The 26,019-nt window shown below is 39.6% G+C and overlaps 1 protein-coding gene across 1 annotated transcript in view; it reads right to left on the reverse strand.

Annotated features, from left to right (window-relative positions):
- Positions 1-475: 475 nt before the first annotated feature.
- LOC101168584 (complement C3-like) overlaps positions 476-26,019 on the reverse strand; it is a 44,927-nt gene continuing 19,383 nt past the window's right edge. The window contains exons 23-39 of the mRNA XM_011489970.3: positions 19,065-19,224; positions 18,879-18,974; positions 14,612-14,762; positions 14,409-14,494; positions 14,120-14,197; positions 13,870-14,025; positions 13,723-13,785; positions 6,849-6,930; positions 6,732-6,780; positions 6,567-6,657; positions 6,401-6,490; positions 6,071-6,173; positions 5,894-5,983; positions 4,440-4,532; positions 4,271-4,354; positions 815-959; positions 476-687 (exon numbers count right to left, since the gene is read on the reverse strand). Of these exons, the coding sequence (XP_011488272.2) occupies positions 546-687; positions 815-959; positions 4,271-4,354; positions 4,440-4,532; positions 5,894-5,983; positions 6,071-6,173; positions 6,401-6,490; positions 6,567-6,657; positions 6,732-6,780; positions 6,849-6,930; positions 13,723-13,785; positions 13,870-14,025; positions 14,120-14,197; positions 14,409-14,494; positions 14,612-14,762; positions 18,879-18,974; positions 19,065-19,224 (1,759 nt within the window). The 3' untranslated portion in view covers positions 476-545. The remainder of the gene's footprint in view (positions 688-814; positions 960-4,270; positions 4,355-4,439; positions 4,533-5,893; positions 5,984-6,070; positions 6,174-6,400; positions 6,491-6,566; positions 6,658-6,731; positions 6,781-6,848; positions 6,931-13,722; positions 13,786-13,869; positions 14,026-14,119; positions 14,198-14,408; positions 14,495-14,611; positions 14,763-18,878; positions 18,975-19,064; positions 19,225-26,019) is intronic.

Genomic DNA, 26,019 nt, shown 5'->3' on the forward strand with positions numbered 1-26,019 from the left:
GGGAGCAGGTTACCCCAGTTACTTTAGGATTACAAAGAGCAAAAAACACTAGCTTTTTTTTGAAAACGCTAAGAAATCATGCTTTTCTATGTTGTAAAAATGAATATGCCCTCCAGTGTCTTTGGCTCTTCAAATATACACACATCCTCCGAATTAATGTTTTACTGTAGCATATACTGACACATGGTTTTCTTTGGAAAAAAGCTACATCTTTTTTGCTCCAGTATCAATAGTCAAGTAAGATGTTTCTTGAATCATGACAATATATTGAGTTTTATGTCAATAAAATTGAACAATGGACAGACCTGCAGCCTCTGAAAAACTTTCAGGCATTGATAAGGGTTTAGGTTTAATTAGTTTCTCTCTTTTATTCTTTTTGGTTCTTGACATGTTTTTTTTTTTTTTTATGTTTGACAACTTATCCTTTGCTGAATTTTATTTGGCAAATTAAAAACAAGATCCCAAATAGCACAGCCCAGGTTGGCACATTTTATTCTGCATACATTCTTAAGCAGAAAAAGAAAAAGAAACAGGACGTTTTGTCTTTATTGCTGACATGCAAACATTGTGTACTGTTCTACCATTTCTTCTAAGCCCAGACACGTGGCTCTGTGTTCTTCCCCTTGACACTCGTCTGCTGTTGGCCAATACTCGATCCAAGTTCTCTCTCCAAGGATGTACTGCTTTCTAGAAGCAAAGAGGAAGTGGATGAGCGATTAAACCTCAGTAATAAAGTGATAACCACAGGCGAGTCCAAGTCGTGTGAGTTGTGTGGGGATGGAAATGGTCACTGATTTGTAGAAACCAGACTTACATTTGGTATTTTTCATCTCTTTGGATGTCTTTGGATGATCCCATGACCAGGTATGTTTTACCTTTCTGCAAATTTAAGGCCTTCCTGCAATAGGGATAACTTAGGAATGGCAACAGTTTTCCCGTGGGGCCAACATCTGCTCTTCCTGTAATAACAAAGGGAAATGCGTGTGTGAGGGGGATACCTTATAGACCAATTACCAGTGACGTGAGGTCGATGGCTGGTGAGGCACCGACTCCTCAGGAGTCAGAATTACAATTAGAAGAACTGATTATTTCCCAGTTCATCCAATAGCAGCTAAAAGCTTATAAAATCCACACAAGAACATATTTTTCCTATAGAAAATATTTATTTTATAGACATTATAGACATATAGAACACTTTTCTTGTGTATAAATTTATATATACTGTGAACAAATTATAGTGTACACTGATACTTTTATTTTTATTTCAGACTCAGACGTGGTCCATAGAAAAAAAGATACAAATACAGCATACATAATAAAAATTAAAAAGATATAAATTAAAGAGTATAATCGCTGTATCCAGTGTTTCCTCAGGGCAGAAGTGTAGCGGCATGGGCTTCTAAAGATGTGTACAGATGTGTTCAGCACACATATGACCCTCAGTAACTATTTCTGGTATTTTTCCAACTTCAAATTCTGATGTTTCAATCAGTTATCAAATGTCTGTCAAACTTAATTCTTTTAGGCCTAAATTTAGTTTGACATACATTATTTTTCTCTTACTCCCATGTTATTTTAAAATGGGAGTATTTGTATGTTTGGCCTTACTTTTTGAGTCAGTGCGCCGATCCTTCACAAAAAGCTCTATGATCAGTTGGAAAGTCTCTTATTTTCCTTTTAGTTTGAGTTTCTCCCTCTCAATGGAGACAGACGTCCTTAATCTGTTTCTACAGCAACAGTGTAGCTACCAAGCAACTGTTAGCTCACGCCTGGCCCCTGCTGGTGAGGCTTGCCTCACCTAAAGCCTTTTTTTACAGAAAATTTGGATTACAGGCAAAGCCCATCACAAATTTAGGTGTCAATACAGAAATGTAACAATCCAGTCCAAATGTGTCTGGCATGGAGGAAGCATATAACAGTGTCCCTCAGGATATATTGGGAGGAGTGGGATACATGAACAGTTATTGACCCTCATTTCATCCTTTTAAGAGCGGCAACTTTATTTCTGTTGCCAACAGTAAGTCAAATTATTGAAAGTATAAAGGAATTCCCAATTCTACTTATTCGCTTTTATGGATAACATTATTTCAGCACAGCCAAAAGGAAGAATATTATTATTTATTTATTTATTTATTTCAAGCGTTGTAGTCAAAGCAATAAAGAATTTACACATTTGTTGAACTTATTACAGAAATGATGAAATGCATAGATTAAAAAGACAGAAAATGAAACAAAACAAAAACGTCACTTAAATCACATTTGCTTAATTAAATATAGAAGTAATTTACTAAAGTTAAGTAGAGTTTGATTTATTGCTTGAAAAGGAGTGGGAAGAAGCAAGCTCATATAATCCCACCCCTACTGAGTTCATTCATTTGATAGTTTTACAGTTTTTGAAATCCGGTTCTGATCAAATAGATTCTCTTCAAGTAACAAAATCCAGTGCCTAGTAATGATTGATGATCTTCAGAAAACATTCATGCACGAGTTCAGTAAACAGTAACGATACCGATATGTAATAAATTATCATTAGAACACATGATCGCATTAAACTAATAATTATTGCTTCACATTGCAGATCAAGTAAAGAAATTCAATAGCTAATTGATTGTAATTCAAACCTTTCAGTAATCATTATTACACATTACACAATGTAAAACTCATTGGTTGTAATTAAGAGCTTTGATTATTTCACCACAGTCAAGTTCACGCATGTATTTGGAATTATTCAAACACTTGTTGATCCTTAAATCCCCTTTCTTCATATCCTGAAATAAGAGTTTCTTTATACATTTTCTTGAATATTTGGATATTTGAACATTTTTTGAACTCATTACTTAAACCGTTCTAAAGTTTAGTGCCACACACCGACACACAGAAACCTTTCTTTGTGGTTCTTATCAGTTTGATCTTGAAGTTCCTACATCCCCTCAGTTTGTTCCTCCTTCATTTTCTAAAAACTGTTTTTGGATATTGAATGGTAACGATTTCCCACTGGCTCTGTATAAAAGTTGCGCAGTGTAAAAATCCACAAGGTCATACAGTTTTAATAGTCTAGATTGATTAAAATATATTGTTTTAATTGTTATAATTGTTGATCAAGATATCCGGCTTTATGTATAATTATTCTGACAGCTCGTTTTCTAAGTAAAAAGAGAGGACGTAGTGAGCTCTTAGAATTATTCCCCCAAATTTCTATACAGTAGGTGAAATATGGTAATATTAAAGAACAGTACAATAAATATCTACTATTGTATTCTAATAAATGTTTAGATTTAATTATGATTGAAATACTTTTTGAGACTTTAGTGTCTATTTATTAGGGTTTATGTGTCTGATGTGTGGCTTCAGACTTAGTTTGTCATCAATTTAAAAACCTCTAAGAATTTGATTTCTGTAACACTTTCAATTAAGACATTATTTATTTTAATTGAGAGCTCTTAATTGGCATTGTAGTTACCAAAAAACCTCACTTTGGTTTTATCTAGGTTCAAAGATAATTTGTTATAATAAGTAAATTCAGTCAGTTTTTTTACGATGTTTGAGCCCGAAAACTTCAGGAAGCAGGGATTGCTCCGAGTTGGTCTGAGTCAACATTTCTATGGCAACCACTCTCGCCAATCAGGAGCGAAATTGTCGAAAGGCCACACTTGAAACCGGGCCCAGGAGATTTAGTCAAACGTTTCGAACGTTCGATTCATGACCATGTGCTTTTTTGGAGGCTTCTGATTGGTCAGTTTATAACTTGAATAACCTCAAATGTCATGAAAAAATTGCAATAAGCAATACCTGGAGGGGTCATTTGAAAGAACAGCCCACGTGACCTGAACCCAAGGGGTGTTCTGTTATTGGATTTCTCTGCCGATCAGTCCTTCTGCTCAAACACAATTACTGTTTGAGCAGAAGGATGTTCTTCACTTGGACTCTTGGCAGAAAGACAGCGATACATTTTTTTTTAGTCATGTCATCTGACCTGAAACCATCTGTCTTTAAGGATGAAGAGCTGTAAACCAACAGCCACTTGGGGGCGAGTTAAATTCACTGGTGGACAACCAGTCCAACAAACTTGTCAAACAGACTTGGGAGTATCGTATTGTGAATGTCTGGCTAAGCCAACCCATACAATGGTATCTAACTCCATTAGTGTTAACACAATAGGCCAACCCCAACACATATCTAGGAGAACAGTTTAAAATAAAAAAACAGTATAAATTACACACATGGTAGCATTGTTTATATTGGAGAGAAAAAACTGCAGATTAATACCAACCTTCTTTGATGGAGTCCAGTACCCGTATGGCATAGATGTCTATAGACGGTTTTTCGGCAGCCTCTTCCACCAGAACTTTGTACGCTATACAGCGACAAGAGCAGCTGTCAGTCTCAAAATGTGCATAGGGAAGATGCACACTCAGTTATAAATGTAGCGCAGCTCTTACCATACTCGATCTTGCTGCTCTCTGTGCTCTCACAGATTTTTGATGTTCGCTCATCGTTGCTTATTCGACCGTTCTTCTGCATGCTGCAGTTCTCTAAAAACAAGCAAACGGTGTGAGCGCACTGTCTGAAACACAAGCAAAAGTTGGTGTAAATTTCACTGCTAGTCTGCAAGAATGTCTCGTACAACAATAAAGAGCACAGCCCCCTGCTTTTGTGTTCCAGTCCCAAGTCCAGCTAAACACAAGAACCAGCAATATACAAAATATCAAAAAGCAATTGCTGCCTTAAATGACTCTTGTATTTGTTTTAATTATTATTACCAGTGGCGGACCGTGCATTATACACCTGGGCCTTCAGTAGTGCTCCGACTGAATCATTCAACTCCTTATGAACAACTTTAGGATGCAGAAATGAGCTTTGCATTGCATACATGGACTCTTGGCAGAAAGACAGCGATACATTTTTTAGTCGTGTCATTTGACCTCAAACCATCTGTCTTTAAGGAGGAAGAAAAACTGTAAACCGACCACCACTTGCGGGCGTGTTTAATTTTTTTGGTGGACAACCAGTTCAACAAACTTCTACGATGCAGAAAGGAGCTTTTGAAGTGCATAATTGAAAGTTCCTGTCACCACAATAAAAGCATCTAAATAAACTGAATAAACCAAAACAGCAAACAAATCTCCTTATGCAACTACAGCCATCGAAACATTTTCTTTTTTCTAAGGGGGGCCTGGCAAAAAATAATTGAGAAGCACTGCATTAGGGAGACCTTCAGAATGGAGAGTGAAGGCCTCTTTAGCTCTGACCCTGCCTGGCAACAAAGGACAGCTGAAATGCGATTGGTTAAATGCTCCAATATGAAAATACATCCGTCTGGAAGCAGCATAACACTCATAAACACAATAAAATGGAACAGACAGACCATTTGAGATAATTTCATGAGTATGCCTGGACAAAATATAATCAACACATGATTCAGATATTTTTTTAGGCCTTCAGATAAGACCTTGAAGGCCCTGATGGCCCACCACTACTAGTTATTTATTATCCCTTTTAAGCAAGAAAATTGGTTCATGAACATGTTCAAAGACATATATTTTTTCTTTTGAACAGACAATAAAGTTATCTATCTTTAAAAAGCTGACTTTTGTCGGAAGTGGCTTCATATGTAGAACAAATCAATCAATCATGCAAATTACAGAGCTTTAGTTCAGTCAAATCAATCAATCATGCAAATTACAGAGCTTTAGTTCAGTCATGGCCCATGTTAAAAAAAAAAAAAAAAACATAATAATACCATTTTATATGTACCAGTGTGTTTTGGCGCTTGTCTTGTAAAGCAAGGACTTTTTTCTACACCTATACTTCTTTATTAATAAAGTTTGATTTGATTTGATTCTTGCCTGGAGTCATCAGTGGACGTCCTGCGACACAAATGTAACTTGGTTACCTTCTGCACATAAGCACTCGTCATCCTTGCAGAGCTGCATCAGCTGTCCTCCCTCCCTCTCTGGATGGTAAAACTTAACACAAGGTGTTTCTGTAAATAGAAAATGGATATTCCTAAAATTGACTTTATCTTCACCTCATCTTTACCCTGATGAGAAAAGAGGCAGCCTGTACTTACGCTCATAATATTCATAGACAGACACTGCTGCTGGCTGAAGAATGCCCACCTCCATGGTCTGCTGGACCCTGAAACTGATCTCCTCTGGTCGGGTGTTAGAAACCTGCAGGTAAATGTCATTCACATGTCACTAGTTTGCTGTCATTTGGGAATACTCATATCAGCCAGACTGTTAGCTGATTGGTCATGTGAGCGGGTGTGTTCTTTTTGAGTTTCAAATCTTCTGCTTGTGATCTTGGTTAATAACTCAGTTGTCAGATATAAACGTTACACAAAGATCAGATGATCCAGAACATGCAGACATTAATAGGAAGCAGCTTGGAGTCAAACCTTATCCAGGTAGATGATGAGTGAGCCTCGTTCCGACAGAGCTGTGTTCATTTCAAACTTGCTAATGATGCGGGCTCGTCCTCCAGACAGCTGCAGACACAAGTACAAATAAAGATTGGTTTTGGCCACTCACTGAGTCTAATCTTGAAGTGATTTACAGTCTTACAGCTTTTAGGTCACCCAGGTTGGGAGTGAATCCTGTCTGCAAACCGATGTCTATGATGGACATGGTGGCGTTACGACTGCTGTTCTTGTATCTGCAAAGGAAAGCACTATGAAGAAACTGAATAGAATTGGAGTAGAGCAAAAATAATGGGACTATTATACTTACAAAACGTTTATCTGAAGCTTGTAGACCTTTTGGTTTTCAATAGTCTCATCTGCAGGAAGAAACTTCTTATTATATGACTCAAGAAGGGAAATGGTAAAACTCTAGAAATAAAGCTACCTGGAAGCAGCCGCACTGACAGATTAAACTTCTGGCAGTCACTTTCCTTTTCTTCAGGCAGAGCATAGTACAAGGACACCATCTGGCCAACAGTACAAGCAGGATAAATGTGCATAGTAACCAAAGCAAATAGAAGTCATAGAAATTGTCTGCACTTAGTAGGAGGCAAAATGAGAACCCTCAGACAATCTTTTGGAGGTTCTGCTTAAATTTCTTTACAGGATGTCAGAATGGCCTCACAGTCTGCTGTTTGGATGTGCCTCTCACCCCCATAGATAATTTGCTTGACAATGTTCCAAAGGTTCTCAATAGGGTTGAGGTCAGGGGAGGATGGGGGGCCACACCATCAGTTTATCTCCTTTTATGCCCATAGCAGCCAATGATGCAGAGTTTATGCTTGCAGTATGAGATGCTGCACTGTCTCGCATAATTTGATTTTGATTGGAAATGGTTTATTTCAAGCAATCAAATAAGAATAATGTACAAAACATTACAATTCATATTATATATACATTCGTTATACATTCGTACAAAGACATATCAAACTAAGAATAATTAGACATTAAATTAAAGATTGCTTGAAAGGGAGTGGAAGGAAGCAAATGTATTTTCCGGACTATAAGTCGCTCCGGAGTATAAGTCGCACCAGCCCAAAAATGCATTATAAAGTAGAAAAAAACACAGATAAGTCGCACTGGACTATAAGTCGCATTTTGACGGCAAATTTATTTGACAAAATCTGAGACCAAGAACTAATAAGTTTCACAACCTCATATGACACAATCATAGAAGACTGTTTATCTCATAATTTCACAGTAATTCTTTCTTAAACCTATTTATTTATTCCTTTCATGAAGCATCATTGCCCAACTACTACTAATACTCTGTTTTCATCCTGTATTTGTAGAATGTAGTCATTTTAATTGCATTTCTGAATCTATGAAATCATTGGAAAATAGAATATTATGATGGCTTTCAAGATCTTATTGTAAAAAAAAGTTTGCTGATTCTCTGAGTCACTTAACATACTCTTAACACTTAACATACCTCATACATCAAATTGACCCAGGAACATCATCTCTGTTCCTCACAAATGAACATAACAGGAGGGTTAACAATGTATTTATTTCAATTTATTTCTAATATAAGTCGCTGCGGAGTATAAGTCGCACCCCTTGCCAAACTATGAAAAAAAGGGCGACTTATAGTCCGGAAAATACGGTAATCCATCTCTGTTCTACTGTAACCATTTTATTACATGATTTATCATTATCCGGTTCATAACTTTAACCAGACAGAATTGAGAATCCTTAAGTATCAAAAAATCACATGACAAAGATGAATTGCTCAATTGTGTAAAAATAGACATTTTTTAGAAATTAACATGGAAAATGCAGATTAGCTATCTAAAATATATGCAGATTATGTTTATTTGAAAAATCTTTACTATGATAAAAAAAAATACTACATCAGGAAAAAGTAGACATAACAGTGTTTCAAAAATGTTCGTAGCACATGCAGATCAAGTATCAAAAGTTAAAATATGTGCAAATTGTTTTTCATTAGGAAAAACATGAATCAATTTTTGGAGCAAGTGAAGTGATATAATTAGAGATCAATCATTTTAACAATCTTCATTAATTGATTAAGCAATTTTATTCTTATTAGGTAATGCTATGAAATAAAAGGGTCCATATTCTGAGCATTGTCCAAAGCTGGTATTCCATCTTCTGCTGATTAACAGCCGTCCTTCTGGTTCATCTGAGTTTTTACGTTCTTTTTGCATTTGCTGTTATGTCTGCAGACTTCGATTAAGGTCCGTGTCTTTCTGCTGCTGTTATCAGCGCAGCTGAGAGTTGAGGTCAAGTGGTCTGCAGGTCAGAACTCTAGGCTGAAAATCAGGGTCACTGTTGACTTTTAGAGAGAGCGCAGATCACAGGTGTCTTATTCCTTGAAATTATATTTCATTGATTTATTACTGCATTTGTAAGCGTAGACGTCCGTGATCAAACACTTCTCAAAGTCCTTCATAGTGTTCACAACCAGAACCTTGGACTGGTCCGGTGGACCGAGAAGCTTAACAGAGATCCTGCAGCCTTTTTACCAAAGTGTTCTCAATCTGCTTACACTTCCTGAGAAGCCTGGCATGTTTGGCGATTTCTTTGCAATTTCATTCCTAACATCAGATGGTCATTTAGATGAACAGCAAATCCCTTTAGATTTCTCCATTGGCAGACAAACAACAACATCATAGCACACATGAAACGGCAAGCGACAGCATGGCTCCCGGTGAGAGTGGGAAGTTTGCTCCCAAGAAAGGAATAAAATCCTCTGTTGTGTGGAACTGGTGTGGGTTTGCTGCCACAGATGCGGAGGAAGAGACCCCCCCCCACGCTGCAACATTTGCCTAAATCCCATTGCAGTAAAGGCTCTGTGGCACGCGCTCAGTCCTGTTACACGGGAGTGGGGGGGGGGGGGGGGGTGACCGTGCAACTGCAGCTTCATCATCTTCTCCGTGGAGAATACGGGGTTTTATTAATTTATTTAAAACCTTAAAACCACAGCTGGGACTTTAAGTAATTAAGCTTTTTATTTTGGACAAGTGAAAGCAAGTGTAAAATAACAAACTAAGACAAAAACAAGACCATAATTATATAAACAACACAAGTCCAAAAGGGAATGAGAAGAAGAAAAATCTTATACTTAGTGTGTTTTCATTTATTTATAAATCATCCCAGAAATGGGGGTTACATTCGTCTTGCGCTTGATTTGATAAAAGCAAAATTTGCTTTAAATTGCCTGCCATTTGTAATTATTGCTTTTCTTAAGTAGGGTGGGGGGAAAAATCGGAAAATCTAATAAAAAAAAAAAATTCTGAGATTTTATTTTTAGGCCATATCGCCCAGCCCTAGATGAACCGCTAGCAATGATAACTCTACTGGCATTAGCAATGCTAGCTCCAGCTGCAGTTAGGTATGCCTGAGGTTTGATCTGTAATCCAGTGAGAATGACATTATTCATCCTTGCTTGTTGTTCCACATTGTCCAGTCTTTTCTCCTGAGGGTCGACCCGGTTATCTCTTAGCTCGTTTTGAGCTCTGAGTCTTCCGAACTCTTCCACTCGCTCTATGAGAGGAGTTAGCTTAGCCTGGATGTTGTAAACTCGCTCAATGTCGTCAAGTAATTTAAGGTCATTGTAGTCACCTGTTGCTTGCTTTTTCTTCAGGGCCATGGTCAGCTCTTTTATTTTTTGGAGAAACTTTTAAGTCACTTGAAAATCGTTGTGCGTCCGTGTTGTGACGCAGAACGGGAAACCTTCCATGAAGACTTTGTTACGAAAGCACGGTTCCCCTTTTTGTACCATGGAAGAAAGTAGGCACTCAGAAACTCCACTTAGAGGTCACTTTCACATGGCTCTGGTCCCCCAACACCTGACGCACCGACCTGTTTGGCCAGCATGACATGTGATTCATAGTCTCTCATATTATGAGGTAGGCAGTAGTGTTAAGGGTCTTGCCCATCACTGGGTGATGTTATCTGCTCACCATTGATACCATTACCATTACTTGCCACTGATTGTTCAATCCCACCCAGGAATCGATCCTTGTTTTCCTGCTGCCAGTCCTTCACCATACCAACCGAGCTACCCAGCCAGAATGAGAGGGCAAAGATCCTGTGGGACTTCCAGATCCAGACTGATAGGATGGTAATGGCAAACCAACCAGACATCGTAGTGGTGGATAAAGAACAGACGAAAGCCGTTGTGGTGGATGTAGCAGTGCCAAGCGATGGGAACATCAGGAAAAAGGAACATGAGAAACTGGAGAAATACCAGGGACTCAGAGAAGAACTGGAGAAAGCCTGCAAAGTGAAGGTGACAGTGGTGCCTGTGGTAATTGGAGCACTCGGGGCAGTAACCCCCAAGCTGGAGGAGTGGCTACAACAGATACCCGGAAAGACCTCAGACCTCTCAGTCCAGAAAAGCGCAGTGCTAGGAACAGCTAAGATACTGCGCAGAACCCTCAAGCTCCCAGGCCTCTGGTAGAGGACCCGAGCTTGGAGGAGAAACCACCCACGGAGGGTGAGAGGGGCAAGTTTTTTTTATGCCTGTAAAACTTATAAAACAAATAAATTTTGCATTCACGAAAAAGAAAAGTTCTTTTTTTTTTTTTTTTTTTTTTTTCTTTTTCTCCTTTTTAACTTGTTCTGTCCAACAGCTGAGCAAACAGATTAGAGCTGAAGGCTTTTTGTGTTGGACAGGTTTTACTATCACAAAAAGAGGTTATATAGCTTCAAGAAACTAGAGTGTAGATTTGTATAAACCCCTTTTTGTCGTATTATTTTTTATTTATTTGTTACATTTAGTGTGTGTGGGGAGGGAGAGGGGAAGAATGTGAGGGGAGGGTGGAAGAGAGTAAAATGAAGAAAGGTGAAAAGGTGGGGGATACAAGCACTGATTTGAATAAGTTATTATTTTAAGCTGTAACAATTATACCAGATCTGCTGGAAAGACGAATGTTACATCAAAGGTGAAAATCTGACACTAAGATGAGCGAGAAAAAAAAACTGTCCATCAATACACTGTAGGTAAGGAGGAGGGATGAAGCAGACAGGGAGCAGTGTGGAGTGTGCACGTGCACGTGGGGGTGGAGATACATGCATGCTGCCGACGTGAACCGTGTGTTCATAAAGGGAGCCAGATCCTACCCAGCCAGACCAGCCAGACCGGGAGAGGGGAGGAGAGCCCCCCAGGCCAGAAGCCCCCCCAGCATCCGGACCCAGGCAGCCCGGGAGGGGAGGAGGAGGGGACCGCCCACCCCACCAGCCAGGCACAGAGAGGGCCCCCCTACAGGGGCCCCCCCAATGCCCAGAGGCACAAGCGAACCCAGTGTCCGGCCCCCAGGCCACAAGACAGGAGCGCTTAGCCGTACCAGGCGGCAGCCATGGGGGCCACCGGGCGCCGGACACCGAGACAAAGGCCAGGGACGAAGCCAGGGCCCCCGGAACCCAAGAGCCGGCCACCACCCGACCGGCGCCCCGTCCCCGCAAGCCAGCCCAGGCCCGCGACCCTAGCAACCCAGGGATCGCCACGCACCCACAGCCACAGCCACCCCCCTAAAACCCTACGCACTCCCCCCCCCCCCGCCATAATATCTGACCCCCCCTCCCCAACCCTCTCAGTGCCCTCCCCTCTCTGTGATGGGGAGGGAAGGCCCCAGAGGGTCCAACGAGCCAGCCCCCAGGTCGGTCCTACCCATGCACTCACACACACATACTCACAATCATCTGGTTACCCTCCCTACCCCCGCCGCCTAGCAGCAACCCCCCCCCCCCCAGCCGGCCGACCCCCAGCGCCGCATGCCCGACCCCTCCCGCAGCCGACAGGACACCCATAAGCCCGGCCTCCCTGAGAGGACCAGGCGGGTGAAGACCGGCCGCCCCCCCCCGACCCCACCCATGTATGGAGGTGTGGGAGTGCTGTGTGTGTGCTGCAGGTAAAATAGGAGGTCACCAGTGTGGGGGGATCCACCGCTGCCAAGCCGCAAAGCCCCCCACTCCGGAGTCCCTCTGTGAGTGGTGTGTATTTGCTGTGTGTGTGCTGCTAGCATGCAGTGTGTGTGTCTACAGAGGAAGTTAAAATTGTGGGGGGGCCAGCGAAAGGTGAGCACGGATGTTTCACCGTGCCCCCCTCCACCAGACCCTCTCCACAAGGCCCTAGATGAATCAGAGTGTCTAATATGCAAGTAAAAAGCGGGGAGGAAAAGAAAAGTTCTATTCAAAACAAAGATGAATTGTATTTACAATAGAAATGTTAAAAATAAATCTATATGTTACGTCCAGGTGTACACTCCCCCCCGCTCCCTTAGGTCAACAAATCAGACACAGCTGGTCGTCTCGAAGACCAGGAGAAAACTGAGAGGTGACCGAGCCTTCTCAGTCTTCGGACCAAAAATCTGGAACGAATTGCCCCTGTGCCTCAGACAGATAGACTCACTCAGTATTTTTAAATCTGCTCTTAAAACATATTTTTTCACTTTGGCTTTTAACTGAGTTGGAATCCGGACCTATTTTATGTGTTTTATGCTTTATATTTTCATGTGCTTTTATTAATTTTTGTATTGTTCAGCACTTTGGTGAACCTTGTTCTGTTTAAAGTGCTTTATAAATAAAGTTGAGTTGAGTTGAGTTCATATTTTTTAGATTTTGGAGTAAAACAGAATCACTATACATTTTACATTCTTCCTCGGTCCAAGATGTATCTGCTATGTTTATAAAAAAAATACTGATATGAGATAATGCAGTCAGTAGTTGGTAAATATATTGAGTTCACATGTTTATAAATAAAGAGCCAGTGCTTTTTAGGCCACAAACCTAACTGCACATCACTGGCCTGTGGTGAGGGTATTTAATATCCAGACTTTACCCTGGTTCCTTTGCCATTTCCAGGTTACCACAATTGCAAATGCGGTAAACTGGGTTTTGTTATACATAAATTTGATTTGGATTTTTGAAGTGGGGATGCATAAGCTCAGAGGCAATTTTCCTCACATGCTTGCAAATTTGTATAAACAAATACAGTTCCTAAAAACGTATATGGCCTATGAAAATAATATAACTTAAAACTTGGACTAAATTTGAGACTTTTTGGTCTTGATTTGGGACTCATCTTGGGACTTGTTTGCTTAGACTTGGGACTTAACATGGGACTTATAGACAAAGACTAGAGACTTACTTGTGACTTGCAAAGCAATGACTAGATTCCACCTCTGGAAACCAGTCTTGCCTTCACAACTAATTGCACGCATCATTGTTATGTAGGTCATCAAGGCTAAACCACAAATTTAAAACTCTTCAAAAACAGATGCAGTCCTTACTTTGACAACAGCTTCTCCTGATCCAGTAGCCTTAAATGTTACATTTTTGTTTATGTCATTGATCTGCAGGGACAGATTCAGTCATAAATAAACAAACAAAAAGATGAACAAACATGGAGCTTATGTGTATCAGCAGCAGGATCTCACTCTAGAGGTTCCTGCAGCATAGCTGTTGTTATGGCTGAAGATATATTTTTCAGGCTTTGATCTGCCTGGCAACAAGACATCCACTTTCAGTTCATATTCTGGTTCTTGAGCTTTGGTCCAGTACTCTGCAACAGCCTGGTACACAATTATTGTAGCCTAAAAGAGAAAGGGGAAAAACAGATTTGGGGGTGCAGAAGGATTTTGAATGTATGTTCCTGAAAGTACGAAGAAGCCAATACTGTTTCCTAACCTGTGTGGATCCATAACCCCCACCAACAAACTGCTGCTGGTTGAACCATCTCACAACAGGTCTGGCATCGTCATAAGACTTGAGATGAATACAAAAAGAGCTTATACTAATATACACCTCATTTTTCTGAAATTGTATAAGCACCTATTGTAGCAGTAGCAAACAACATTTCCTCTTTAGTTAAAAAGTTAAAAAGTTTAGTTAAAAAGCAGCATATGCATGTTATTTTTACCTAAATATGTAACCCAGCACAAGCAAGATTCTTTATGTAAATAAGGAATTAACTCACCTTGTTCCTGACCAAAGCCAAAAGAGCATAAGCTGTGGCCTCAAGGGTAAAGAGGTCCTTCCCAGGAACAGGCCAGTGGGACAACTCTGGCAGACAAGAGCAAAACCGTCAGGACACATCCCAATCAGGGACATGTTATAGGTTATAAATCCTAGAATCAGCAGCATTGAGTGATACTTGTTGGATGATTTCTGTTTCACCACCTGGAGAATAGAACTTGTAGAGAACCTCGCGGTTTAGTTTTCCCTCATTTGCCAGGGCATATGATGTCATGGCAACAGCGTAAGGATTCTGAAGTCTGGGCAGTCGCTTATCCAGGTAGGCAACTGCCTTGTTAATGCTGCCTGGCAGGGCCTACACATGAGGGTAAGAAACAAATGATTAATTCAATAAAATTCAATTATTCAATGGAATTCAATAGAGCGGAGACAAGATTTGGGAGGACTGCCCTTTTAAATAAGCAGAGCTGCTTTAAAGTATACTCTTTGAGCTACAGGAAGCCAGTGCAGAGACCTGAGCACAGGACTGTTGTGATGGTATTTCCTGGTTCTAGTCGGGCCTCAAGCAGCAGCTTTTTGGATGTACTGAAGCTGTTTTACAGCTCGTTTGGGGAGGCCAGTGAGCAGCCAGTTAGTTATCTAACCTACCGGAGACATGTACATGAATAAGTATCTCCATTTCTGGCTTTGACACTATGTTTTTGATTTTGGCTATGTTTTTTAGATGGTAAAATGCTGCTGATGTTACTGACTTGATATGGCTGTTAAAGTTCAGGTCAGAGTCCATGATTACCCCAAGGTTTCTGACTTGATTTGAAGCTTTTCGAGACAGAGGGTGAAGTTAACTGCTGACACTTTCTCTTTGTTTCTGTGGACCAAAGACAATGACTTTAGTATTGTCTCAGTTTAGCTGGAGAAAGTTGCTTTGCATCCTAGCACTGATCTGTTGGATGCAACAACTGAGTGAATCACCTGGCCCATATTCACCTGCTGTCAGCGACACATAGACACATAGACGCATAGATCTGAGTATTGTCTGCATAGTGATAAGATTGGTTATTACTGTGAATTCACTGACCTAGTGGCAGCATGTAGATGTTAGAAAAAAGGGGTCCCAGGATTGTTCCCTGGGGCACACCACAGTCCAAGGCCATGCAGTCAGAGACACAACTCCCAATTTCAACAAAATATTTCCTGTCTTCTAGTACTTGAACCAACTATTCATTTAAAAGAACAGAGACACTTATTTGAAGACCATGATGTACACAGTCTTGACAGAGAATATAGATCAGGGGTGTCCAAAGTTTTTTGGGTGAGGGCCAAATACAGAAAAATGAGCAAAGGTCCGGGCCGCACACAAGAGGTGACATATCGACACATGATTAGTGTGTTTTTCTAACTCACCCACAATGTGAAGAACATTGCTCTCAGTGGGAGCAGTGATGCTGATCTGTGCCACATAAAACAAGCGCACGTCAAAATGAAACATTCACTCAGACAATGAAACCTCATTCCAACCAGGCAGTTCAGAACGGGTTTATTGAGCAGCTGAAGCCAACAGATCTTTACATACATAGCCGTTAGTGTGGTTGACTGGCAGAGGGCACGATTTTGTAGTTTATAAAGAGTCGCCGGTTTTTCAGAAAACTAGACCAAATAAAAATGGCTTATGGGTGACCAACGAGGACAATTTTCACATTAAATGCACACAATTTAAAAAGCTTCATTCTACAATTTAAAAAACTTCATTCTACAATTTAAAAAGCTTCATTCTACAATTACACTCTGTGACAAAATATGCAGCCATGAACAAAATAAAATTCCAAAAACAAAACAAGTTCTTTTTTGCATAAAGGGAATACTTTTTCACAGTTCAAAATGGTTTTTCCCACCATGTTTGAAATCTTCTACACAAATGCTTCTCAATTATTTTTTGCCAGGCCCCCCCAAGGAATAAGAAAATATTTTGCGCCCCAACCCCCCCCCCCACACACACACACACACACACACATGCACACACACTCGCATGGTGACAATATTAGGTTAGTATCTATTAAATGGTCTAAAATTGTATACCTAAAATTGTATCGTTTAACATTAACAAAAGAAAAAATCAATATAAATCCACTTTCACAAATATTAACTTTATTTTGCCACAGAAACACTGTTTTAGTCTTAACCAGAAAAGAAACTTAAAGTGCCTGAAATAAAAAAAATCTTAAAGACCTTATTTAAACTAGAAACATTTTGACCAACTGAACCATTTGATGCTGAGAAAAATAATTACATCAATAAATATTAAATCTAAATTGATCTGAAACATTATCACAGCAGCACCAATATATTAAACGTTTTTTAGTCTGAAGAAACAGATAACATAATTTTGCTGATTTTTTTTCTAAATGATGATTGTTTATGATGTCTGATGTCATAAAGTGCAGCTGTTTTCCTGCATTACCTGCTGTCTTTATGTCTGTCTGACACCAACTAAACCAGTGTGCCGCGGCACACTAGTGTGCCGTGGGAGATGGTCAAGTGTGCCGTGGAAAATTGCCCTCATTAACTGATCTAAAAACATTAGCCATCTTCAGGAAATCAGCTCTTTGTTCATCCAAACAGGTCCTGATAAAACACTGAGTAGTTAGGAATATGAAAGATCATAAAATACTTTTTTCTTTGTGTTTAATTGATTCTATTAAAGACATTTTGATAAGAATGACGGCACCGCGATTTACCTGCAGCTATAACTGTTTTCTGAAAAGTCCCGCAGCTTTTACTGTCTCCACAACTCCACCAATCATTCTTGAAGGCTTAATCACATGTCATCAGTCTGACCAATCAGAAGTGTTAAAAGTCTTCACTTCCTTGTTCCAATTTAGCTCATAACTCACTCATTTCCAACAAAAACACCAGCTAAAGCTCGTCTTTAGCGGTGGAGCTTTCCACAGAATCCGGTATCAGACCGTGGAACAAGTGAACAAAACCATGAAGCTCACAGACGCAAGTCTTTCTGCCGTTTTATCGCGTTATTCACACTACATCTCCCATGATGCATTGGCTTAAAGGGACAGCGCCTCAGCGTACAATGAGTCGTCCTTGTTACACGGATTGAAACCACAACAAACATACAGTTTGTATGTAACTTAACCTTTATTACATCTTTTAGAAAAAACATCTGCAACTTCCTGCTTTTTCTGCCACAATTATCACAAAAATGCACGTCAGATTGCCGGGGGGGGGGCTGTAGATCAAAACAGACTATGAGTTTCTGCTTTTTCTTTTTTTTGGGGATGCTGGTGTGCCGCGGGATTTTTGTCAAGGTTAAAGTGTGCCGTGGCTCAAAAAAGGTTAAAAAAACACTGAACTAAACCACAGACAGACAAGGAAAACATTCATGGAAAAATAAAGACACGTCATAGAAATGTCTACAATAGTTCATAAAGAATGACTTTGTTAGCATGAGCTGAGGAATCTAAAGGCAGCGAGGATCCTGGTGTTGCGCAACAGGCAGCTCTGTCCGTGTGCCCCGTGTTACCTGGCAGACAGAGCCCACACCACCCCTCCACTTTCGTTTTCTCTCGCGCAGCCGCGTGTGACAGGAGACAGGAGCAGTATGGAGTGATATTTCTGCCACCACGTTGCACACAAAACTTGCACGAATGGGGATTCACGGTTTCAGGCTGTTTCAGGCGCGCCCCACTATTTGAGAAGCACTGTTCTACACTCACTTGCTATCTTGCGTTTCTTCAGTGCTGCCATTTCTGTGTAAATATTCTTCTTTGCTTAATTTTGTTCAGTGGAGAAGCACCTTTCTGTGACCGACTCCATCTAGTGTTTAACCTGAGAAGTGCAACAGTTGAGCTCAAGCGCCATTTGCGGGCCATATTCAATTGTATTTTCAAAATTTGCTGCGGGCCGCAGTTTGCTCGCAGGCCGTAGTTTGGACACCCCTGATATAGATCAGGACCAGAGAAGCAATAAATGTACATGATAATAACCCTTCCCTTTACAGAGGGGGCCTCAGACACAACCTCTTTATACCATGCTGCCCTTTCATTAGTTCCAAAGAAGACCACAAATCCAGAGCGACCACATCCAATGACACTGTGATGGAGAGGAGTAACCTCTGGTTTCTCTTCTTTGCCATTTAGTTGAAGAAATGTAGGTACCCTACGTGGAGGATACATATGTGTACTGAATCCTGCACCACTCAGACAGATGAAGCCACTTGAATGAGTGGTGAAATGTTTTAAAGGAAGAAGAATTGTAAGTCCATTTGCTATAACTCGACTTCAAGGCTATGCCACTTGAATAAATGAAAACCTTCACCTACAGCCTACTATAATTAATCAGGGTAGATGATCCATCATTTGCTATTATGCAAACACTTATAAGAAAAAACAACTGCAATTTGCTAAGAAAGAATGTAAAAAATATATATACATATTTTCATTTAATATCAGAAACTCACGCTGATGTCAGCAGAGCAAATCAAGCGTGACTCCTGCATGGCAATAAGGCAGAAAGCTGTCATGGAGGCATCAGAGTCGGAGCCAGAAACATCCCCCTAGAGTGCACACAAATAAAGGCAGAGTCTTAACTTATTCTAAGTAGGAAATTGCACATGAAACATTGGAAGATCAGCGGTTTCACTTACAATCATCTCTCCATGGTAAATTTGTCCAGTTTCTTTGAACATGCCATCGGGCAGCTGAGCTTTGAGGATCAGGAACTTCACAGCGTCACAAATGTGCTCCTTTCTGATGGCCACCAGGTTGTAAGCCATGGAAAACACTTTGACAACATACGCTGTTAACCTTGTGGAATAAAGAAGAGAATGCAGTGGTTGAGTGTGCCAAACACAAAATCTAACTACCTTATTCTAAAACTTTATTAATTAAGCCTGAAGGCTTGGGGCTTGCTAGAATGAAAATTTAACAAACTTAACTTACCTTAAACTTAATTATTGCAGATAAGCAAATAGTTTGAATGGGTCGCTGTGATAAAGAGGAAGAGCAAGCAACCTCTGACTGGAGGAATCAAAGGTTTGGTTTGTAAAATAAATTGTTTTTATTTTGATCATTTTTTAATGTGGTTTTAAATGTTAACTCGAGCTGTAGTTTACAGATGACCTTTTTAACTTTCCAGCAACAGTTCTTCTGTGTTTTATTGCCTGCTTCTTACCCCAAACTAGGATGAGGGGGTTTTACAACACACTTAACAGTTAAAGAAGAACGCTGTTTGAACTAAAAACATGACCAAAAAGTTCATTATACCCCACCCCTCGTGAACTTTTCAACTTTGTTTCTCTGCTTGTAAGTTGTATTTCCACTTGTATTCTCAATAAAAAGGAGCACGGAGAGCAGCATTTCTTTGAGAGAAAAAGGGTGATGGGAGTCCTCCGGCATACTTATTTTTCTCCCTTGTGCACAAGAAACTTTGCTTATTGGTGTGGTCTCTTACTGTGTTTTTCTTTGTCTAGATACATCTATCTGACATTCTTTGGTCCTTTGAGGTCGGAATACAACATTTCTGCATCCCTGGGAGTGGACCATAGATATTGAAGACTGTGCACAACCCGTGAGAATAGAGATCCAGAAGAAAGCCCGTTGTAGTGAATTCTACGCTGGCCAATCAACTGGTCTGATCCCTGGTTCTGGATTGATACGATCCATGAACCAGTTGGAACACAACAAGGCAAGTATAAGCGTTCACGTAGGGGTTCGAGTCCTCGAAGAGGGCTAGAATTCTGAAAAAAGGTACAGGTTTGAGTCCTGTAGCCTGAAGAAGAAAGCGCATATGTAGGGGTGTGAGTCCCTGAAAAGGCCTAGAATAAAAAAAACAAAAAAAAAAAAACAGGTTCAAGTGCTGTATTAAAAGGGTCCCTAAATGTGAAAAAAGTAAAATAAATAAAAACTTTTTTTTGGTGTGAATGAGAGTGCAAGTGAGAATGGAGTGAACTTGTTTGAAGCAGCAGGCAGCAGGAAACCTTGTGATGTTAACGTAAGGCTACTGATCAGTTGAAGTAGAACAATATTTCATCTCATTGGTGTGCAGAGGATGGGTATCTGCCTGGTTGCAAACTTATATAATGAAACACATCCGTTGACCCAAAGAAATCTGCGTTGTGTTCTTGCTCTGCTAATTAGATGAGTCTGGACTGGAAAATCTGTTGATTGCTGACCTTTTTTATTGATGACTGTAGAAGGATCTGTACATATCAAACAAATAAAAACTCGGTGACATGCAGTTCCTTGTTCACACACATGGGGTCGCTCAGTTGTCTCAGCACAAACTGAGCATTATAAACATTCTCACAGAGTAATGATCATAAGCGTAATGCAATTCTCTTCCCTGATAACAAATATCAAAATAAAATGGAACCAAAATAGTTCTCAAAAGATTGAATAACACGAGCTTCCGCTTCCAGTCCGCATGGAGTATAGCAGCGCGAGGGACCAGCTTGGAGCTTGATAAAAATATATTATACTTCCCAGAGTTACATTCATCCAGTAAGCTGGCTACTACGTGACTGGAACTTAAAAATGGACACACGGAAAGGAAAGAAATATACGCAGACGACCATAGAAGTGGACACGCAGTCTTCATCTGAGGAGAAGAGGACTTTCCCTGCATATTTGAAATAAAAATATAACCTTTATAAAAAAGATTTTTTCAAATATTTGCAGATTCATGACCTTACTTGGGCAATTTTTACCTCTTTTTCCCAGTCAACCAGAAGAAAATGTTATGGATAAGATTTTACTCAAAGATCCATTGAAAAGGGGCTCAATTTCTACAATACATCATGATCTTTTAAAAATTGAATGTACCGCTACATTGGATCATCCAAAAGAAACCTGGAGTTATGACTTGACAATAACAATTATGGAAGAAAAGTGGATAAAGGCTCAGCAACAAGTTCACTCCTCATCAGTGTGCAGCAGAAATGGTTTAATCCAGTTCAAAATCCTTCACAGACTGCACCTGTCTAGGAAAAAATGATCAAGAATGTTCTCAGGAGTGGACCCTTCATGTGAACGTTGTGGACATGTTCCTGCCTCACTGTCCCACACATTTTGGGACTGCAACATAATCATTCCCTATTGGACAAAAATATTTGAAATATTGTCCCTAACATTTAAGGTCAAACTCCCATTGGACCCTATAGCAGGATTATTTGGAGTGCCAACTGCTGGAATTTGTTTAAACAGTAAATAAAAATATGTCTCAAGTTATGTTACCTTATTGGCTAGACATCTAATCCTACTTAATTGGAAAAGCAAATTTTCCCCAACACATCTTCATTTGGTAAGAGACATAATGCAATACTAAAACTTAGAAATGAATACATTTTCACTGAGACAACAAGAAAACCTTTTTTATGAAACATTTATTTATTATTTCAACGGTATATAGACAAGTCGACCTCTACTTAAACACTTGTTTGTAGGGGTGTAAGAAAAAATCGATTCAGCAATATATCGCAATACGTCATTTGGCAATACTTGTATCGATTCAAAATGCTGCCAGGACAATATTTATTTAATTATTTCTGAGCGTCCTTCAGCGTCTGACTCTTGTTGTCCACTTCACCCTCCGACCACTAGTTGGCAGCAGAACACACGGAGCCTCTTAGAGCAGCTCTACTCTGCACAAGACAACAGGTAGGCTGCCGCCAGAGGCAGCTTGTTCTGTTGTTATGAGACATGAACTATTATTTTTTACTTGAATGGATACCAAACAGTATGGAGAGAAATTAGACTCAGTCGGATTTGTGCGTGCGTAATTCTTGATTTGTGCGTAAATTAGGATTTGCGTATGTATATTCTTGCTTTGTGCGTTCGTAAATTAGGATTTGTGCATAAATTTGGATTTGTGCGTGATTTGTTACTCACATAATACGTTTTGTGTATAAGTTAAAAAAATATAAAATGAAAAAAATACAAAATTCAATTTACGTATGCACAAATTAAGATTACAACATCTTGAAACTACTTACACACACACATCTTTAAACAACACGCACGAATCCCTTGTTACGCACACACGAAGCCAAAGTTACGCACAGATCTACCGTGAAACTGTTTTCACGTCTCACAAATTCGTCCGTAAGTGCTGCGTTTAAATACCAGTGGAATGCTCGGTCATTAGAATTTTCCTATCACCTTCCCTTCTAAACGTATCCAGACAACGACTCAATCAATACATGAAGACAGTAGATGTTAGTGTTGAACATAGAGGCTACTTACTTCGGGGCGCTGACCACCGAGATGGGCCGCCATTCTTCCCGTGACTCTCTCAGTCTGACTGCCTTTGATTTTTCCGGAAGAAAAAAAACAGTGCCCCCTACTGGTCATTCCTGTTACGCATTTTGTATCAATTCGGTGTCTCGGAAAATAATATACTTTTAATATATATATTAGCGTTTAAAAGTGAACGTCATATTCTGAGATAATAATTTTTATTTTCCTTTAAAGTTTTTTTAAGCCCTGCTACACCCACTGAAGGAAATACGTTTAGAAGGGAAGGCTGATGGGAAAATTCTAATGACCGAGCATTCCACTGGTTTATTTTTAAAGCACCATTCAGGCTCCTGAACTGTTTAAAAGCACTAGAGAAGCTACATTAATGCTGAAAATAAACAGCTTTTTATTTCCCCAATAGAAACTTATTGGTTAAGGATCATTCATTCTTTGTTTTTTCTTACACTTAAAAAAAATGTATTGAGATGAATGTTGACTGTTCCCTTTCTATATTTTAACATACCAAAATAAAAGCACCATGAATTTGCTTTGGTAAACGCAACTTATATATGAGATACAATTGCAGTGCTTAACATTGTGACCATTAAACTGAATTTGACCATTTTATTACAGTGGAAGAAATTAAAATTCAGGTTGAGTTTTTTTCAAAGTCATATTTAAAAAAACAGAAAACATGTTTCGGTAAAATATCGGGATACGTATCGTATCGCAGGGCGCGTATCGGGATACGTATTGTATCGCCAGACTCTTGCCAATACACACCCCTACTTGTTAGTAAAAGCAGCAGGGTTTTTTTCTTTTTTTTCTGTTACTTTTTTGTTGTTGTTTTTATTTTGTTTTTTGAATATTGTACTGTTTGTATTGTTTGCTGGAAAATAATAAAAACAAAATGGGGACTAGTACCCAATATAATGGATACATTTAATTATGTTCCTTAAAGTAAGAAGAACACAGATTTTGTTATTTCCATCGAGGACAACTGCTCTACAAAGATTTTCTTCTGCAAAAAGAACTACGGTAATCAGTTCTTGTTCAGCAGGGTGACCGCTGCTGGAATAAATGAAAATATGTAACGATTATTTTTGTGTTTGACTGCTCTAATTTGTCTGCCTGAACGTAAACGCTTAAATTCAGGGAACAGAAAGTTTATTTATTTATTATTTTCTTTGCTACCCTAAGTGTTGTTTCCTTGTATGTGACTTGCAATGTTTGATGGTCCCTACAACCGCAGATCTTGAGAGATACGTTGAGTAGCTTGTAAAATTTTGCTTTAGCTTTAACACTTAGTCCCCCAAACCACGCTGCCATGGCATATCTCGCTAGGCTTTCCAAGTACTGCATTGTAAAAGGGGATCAGTATTTTAGAACTGACACCAAACAGCCTCTGCCTTCTCAAAAAGTGCAGTATTTGGGCAAGTTTTCCACAAAGATAGTCTGAACAGGTAATTTCAGTTGGTTATCAATGCAGACACCCTAACATTGAATAGGTTTTACAACTTCAATCTGCCTGCTTTCAATTACAAAAGGTTTATGTAAGGTGTGATCCTCACACCATTTTTTTTAATGTTTGATCTCATCAAAGTAAATTGAAGGGTTATCTGGAGCATTTAGGAGACTTGTCATCGGAAAACTTTATAATTTTGTTTTGGCTATGGCTGCTTTGGCAAGACCACGGGTGACCTCACTGCCCCTTGTGGTATCCCGGAATTAAAACATAACACTTTTGAAAGTGTGCCATTTAGCCTACTTGTTGTGTTCTATCAGTCAACAGTGAAGAAAACCATTTAACCATGTCTAGATTTATGTTCATTTCCAACAGCTTTGTAACCAGAACTGAACTGTGTCAAAGGCAGAACTGAATTCTGAAAATAACATTCGAGCATAAGTGTTAGTGTTAGATGGCTTTCCTATAGAATAAATAAAGCGAACACTCCCTCCAATCGTGAGACTGGCATGAATAACATTAATTTGGAAACCGAATAAACCACCAGATGAATGCTCTTCTTTTAGACCTAAAGTTTGATGAGCTGTGACGTTAAAATACTTTGCAAAGCCTTGGCCAGAAGGTTGAAGCTGCACCTTCTACATCTTGTTGATAATGATCAAAATGGATTTGTTAAAGGTAGACAAGGGTTTCATAACTTTAGACTTTTTCTGAATTTACTGTATGATAAGCATAATTCTAAAGATACAGCGATGTTATTGTTAGATGCACGCCAGGTGTTTTAGGATTGAATGGAGTTTCCTTTTTAATGTATTCCAACAGTTTTTTTGTTGTATTTTGATCTTTTACTGTGCCACAATATCATGAATTTAAGTGAAAATATCTGAAAATGTAGCTTTTCAGAGCAATTATTAGGTTAGATTAAAAGTAGATTTATTAGGTTAGTTCAGGGGTCGGCAACCCAAAATGTTGAAAGAGCCAAATTGGACGAAAAAAACAAATATGTCTGGAGCCGCAAAATATTAAAAGCCCTATTTAAGCCTTATAATGAAGGCAACACATGCAATATGTATCTATATTAGCTATATTAGCCTGCTATCAAAATGACTAAGTTGCTAAAAATACATAATGAGCATTAACGATTAAATGTTTATTTGCCCTGCAGTGCATTCTGCAGAGAACGACGCGTCACGTGACTGCTCTGTTGTGCAAGTTTAACTTCATTACAATATCAATGAATTCTGTTTCATTGCTTTGATAAAATTAAAGAAATGTAATAAAGAAATCTGATTTTTATGTCATTTTTATTTTGAGGATTTGAACAAAAAACAATAAAATGGAACGTGCGTGCCCCGTGACAGTCAGCTGCGCTCGAATGACAGAACAGCTTCAAGCATTTGCGGCGCCTGCAGACTTTCATTCAGCTCGTTCAGGTGGCTTGTCACAGTCACATTCACCAAAAAGTGCAGCTTTTCCAGCCACTCAGCATCTTCCAGTTGCAGGTAGTTCAACAAAGGTCTTTGCTTTTCAGGAATGTTTTCGCATGTTCAAAACAGACAACAGAGTAACGCAAAACGTCACCCCTGGACAGCCATCGGACTTTGTTGTGTGCAGGAGATCAGAATATTCGCTTTCAACTTCATCAAGCAATGCACAGAACTGACGGCGGTTCCATTTACATCAGCCACCTGTTTAGCGGTCCGCTAAAAGTAAAAAAAAAAAAAATAAATCTTGCTGGTAGAAACGTGAGTCGTAAGCTATGACGCAAATCTCCGTTGACAGAAATGTTGAAATTAAATATTGTAATGACCCAGCCAGACCGTCACCTAAGCGGGGTAACAGCAGCCAAACCGCTCATCCAGAGGCTTCTTTGGAGAGCTGACCATGCCTCACACGCCACA

The sequence above is a fragment of the Oryzias latipes genome, chromosome 21, assembly GCF_002234675.1.
Source record: "Oryzias latipes chromosome 21, ASM223467v1".
NCBI lineage: Eukaryota > Metazoa > Chordata > Actinopteri > Beloniformes > Adrianichthyidae > Oryzias > Oryzias latipes.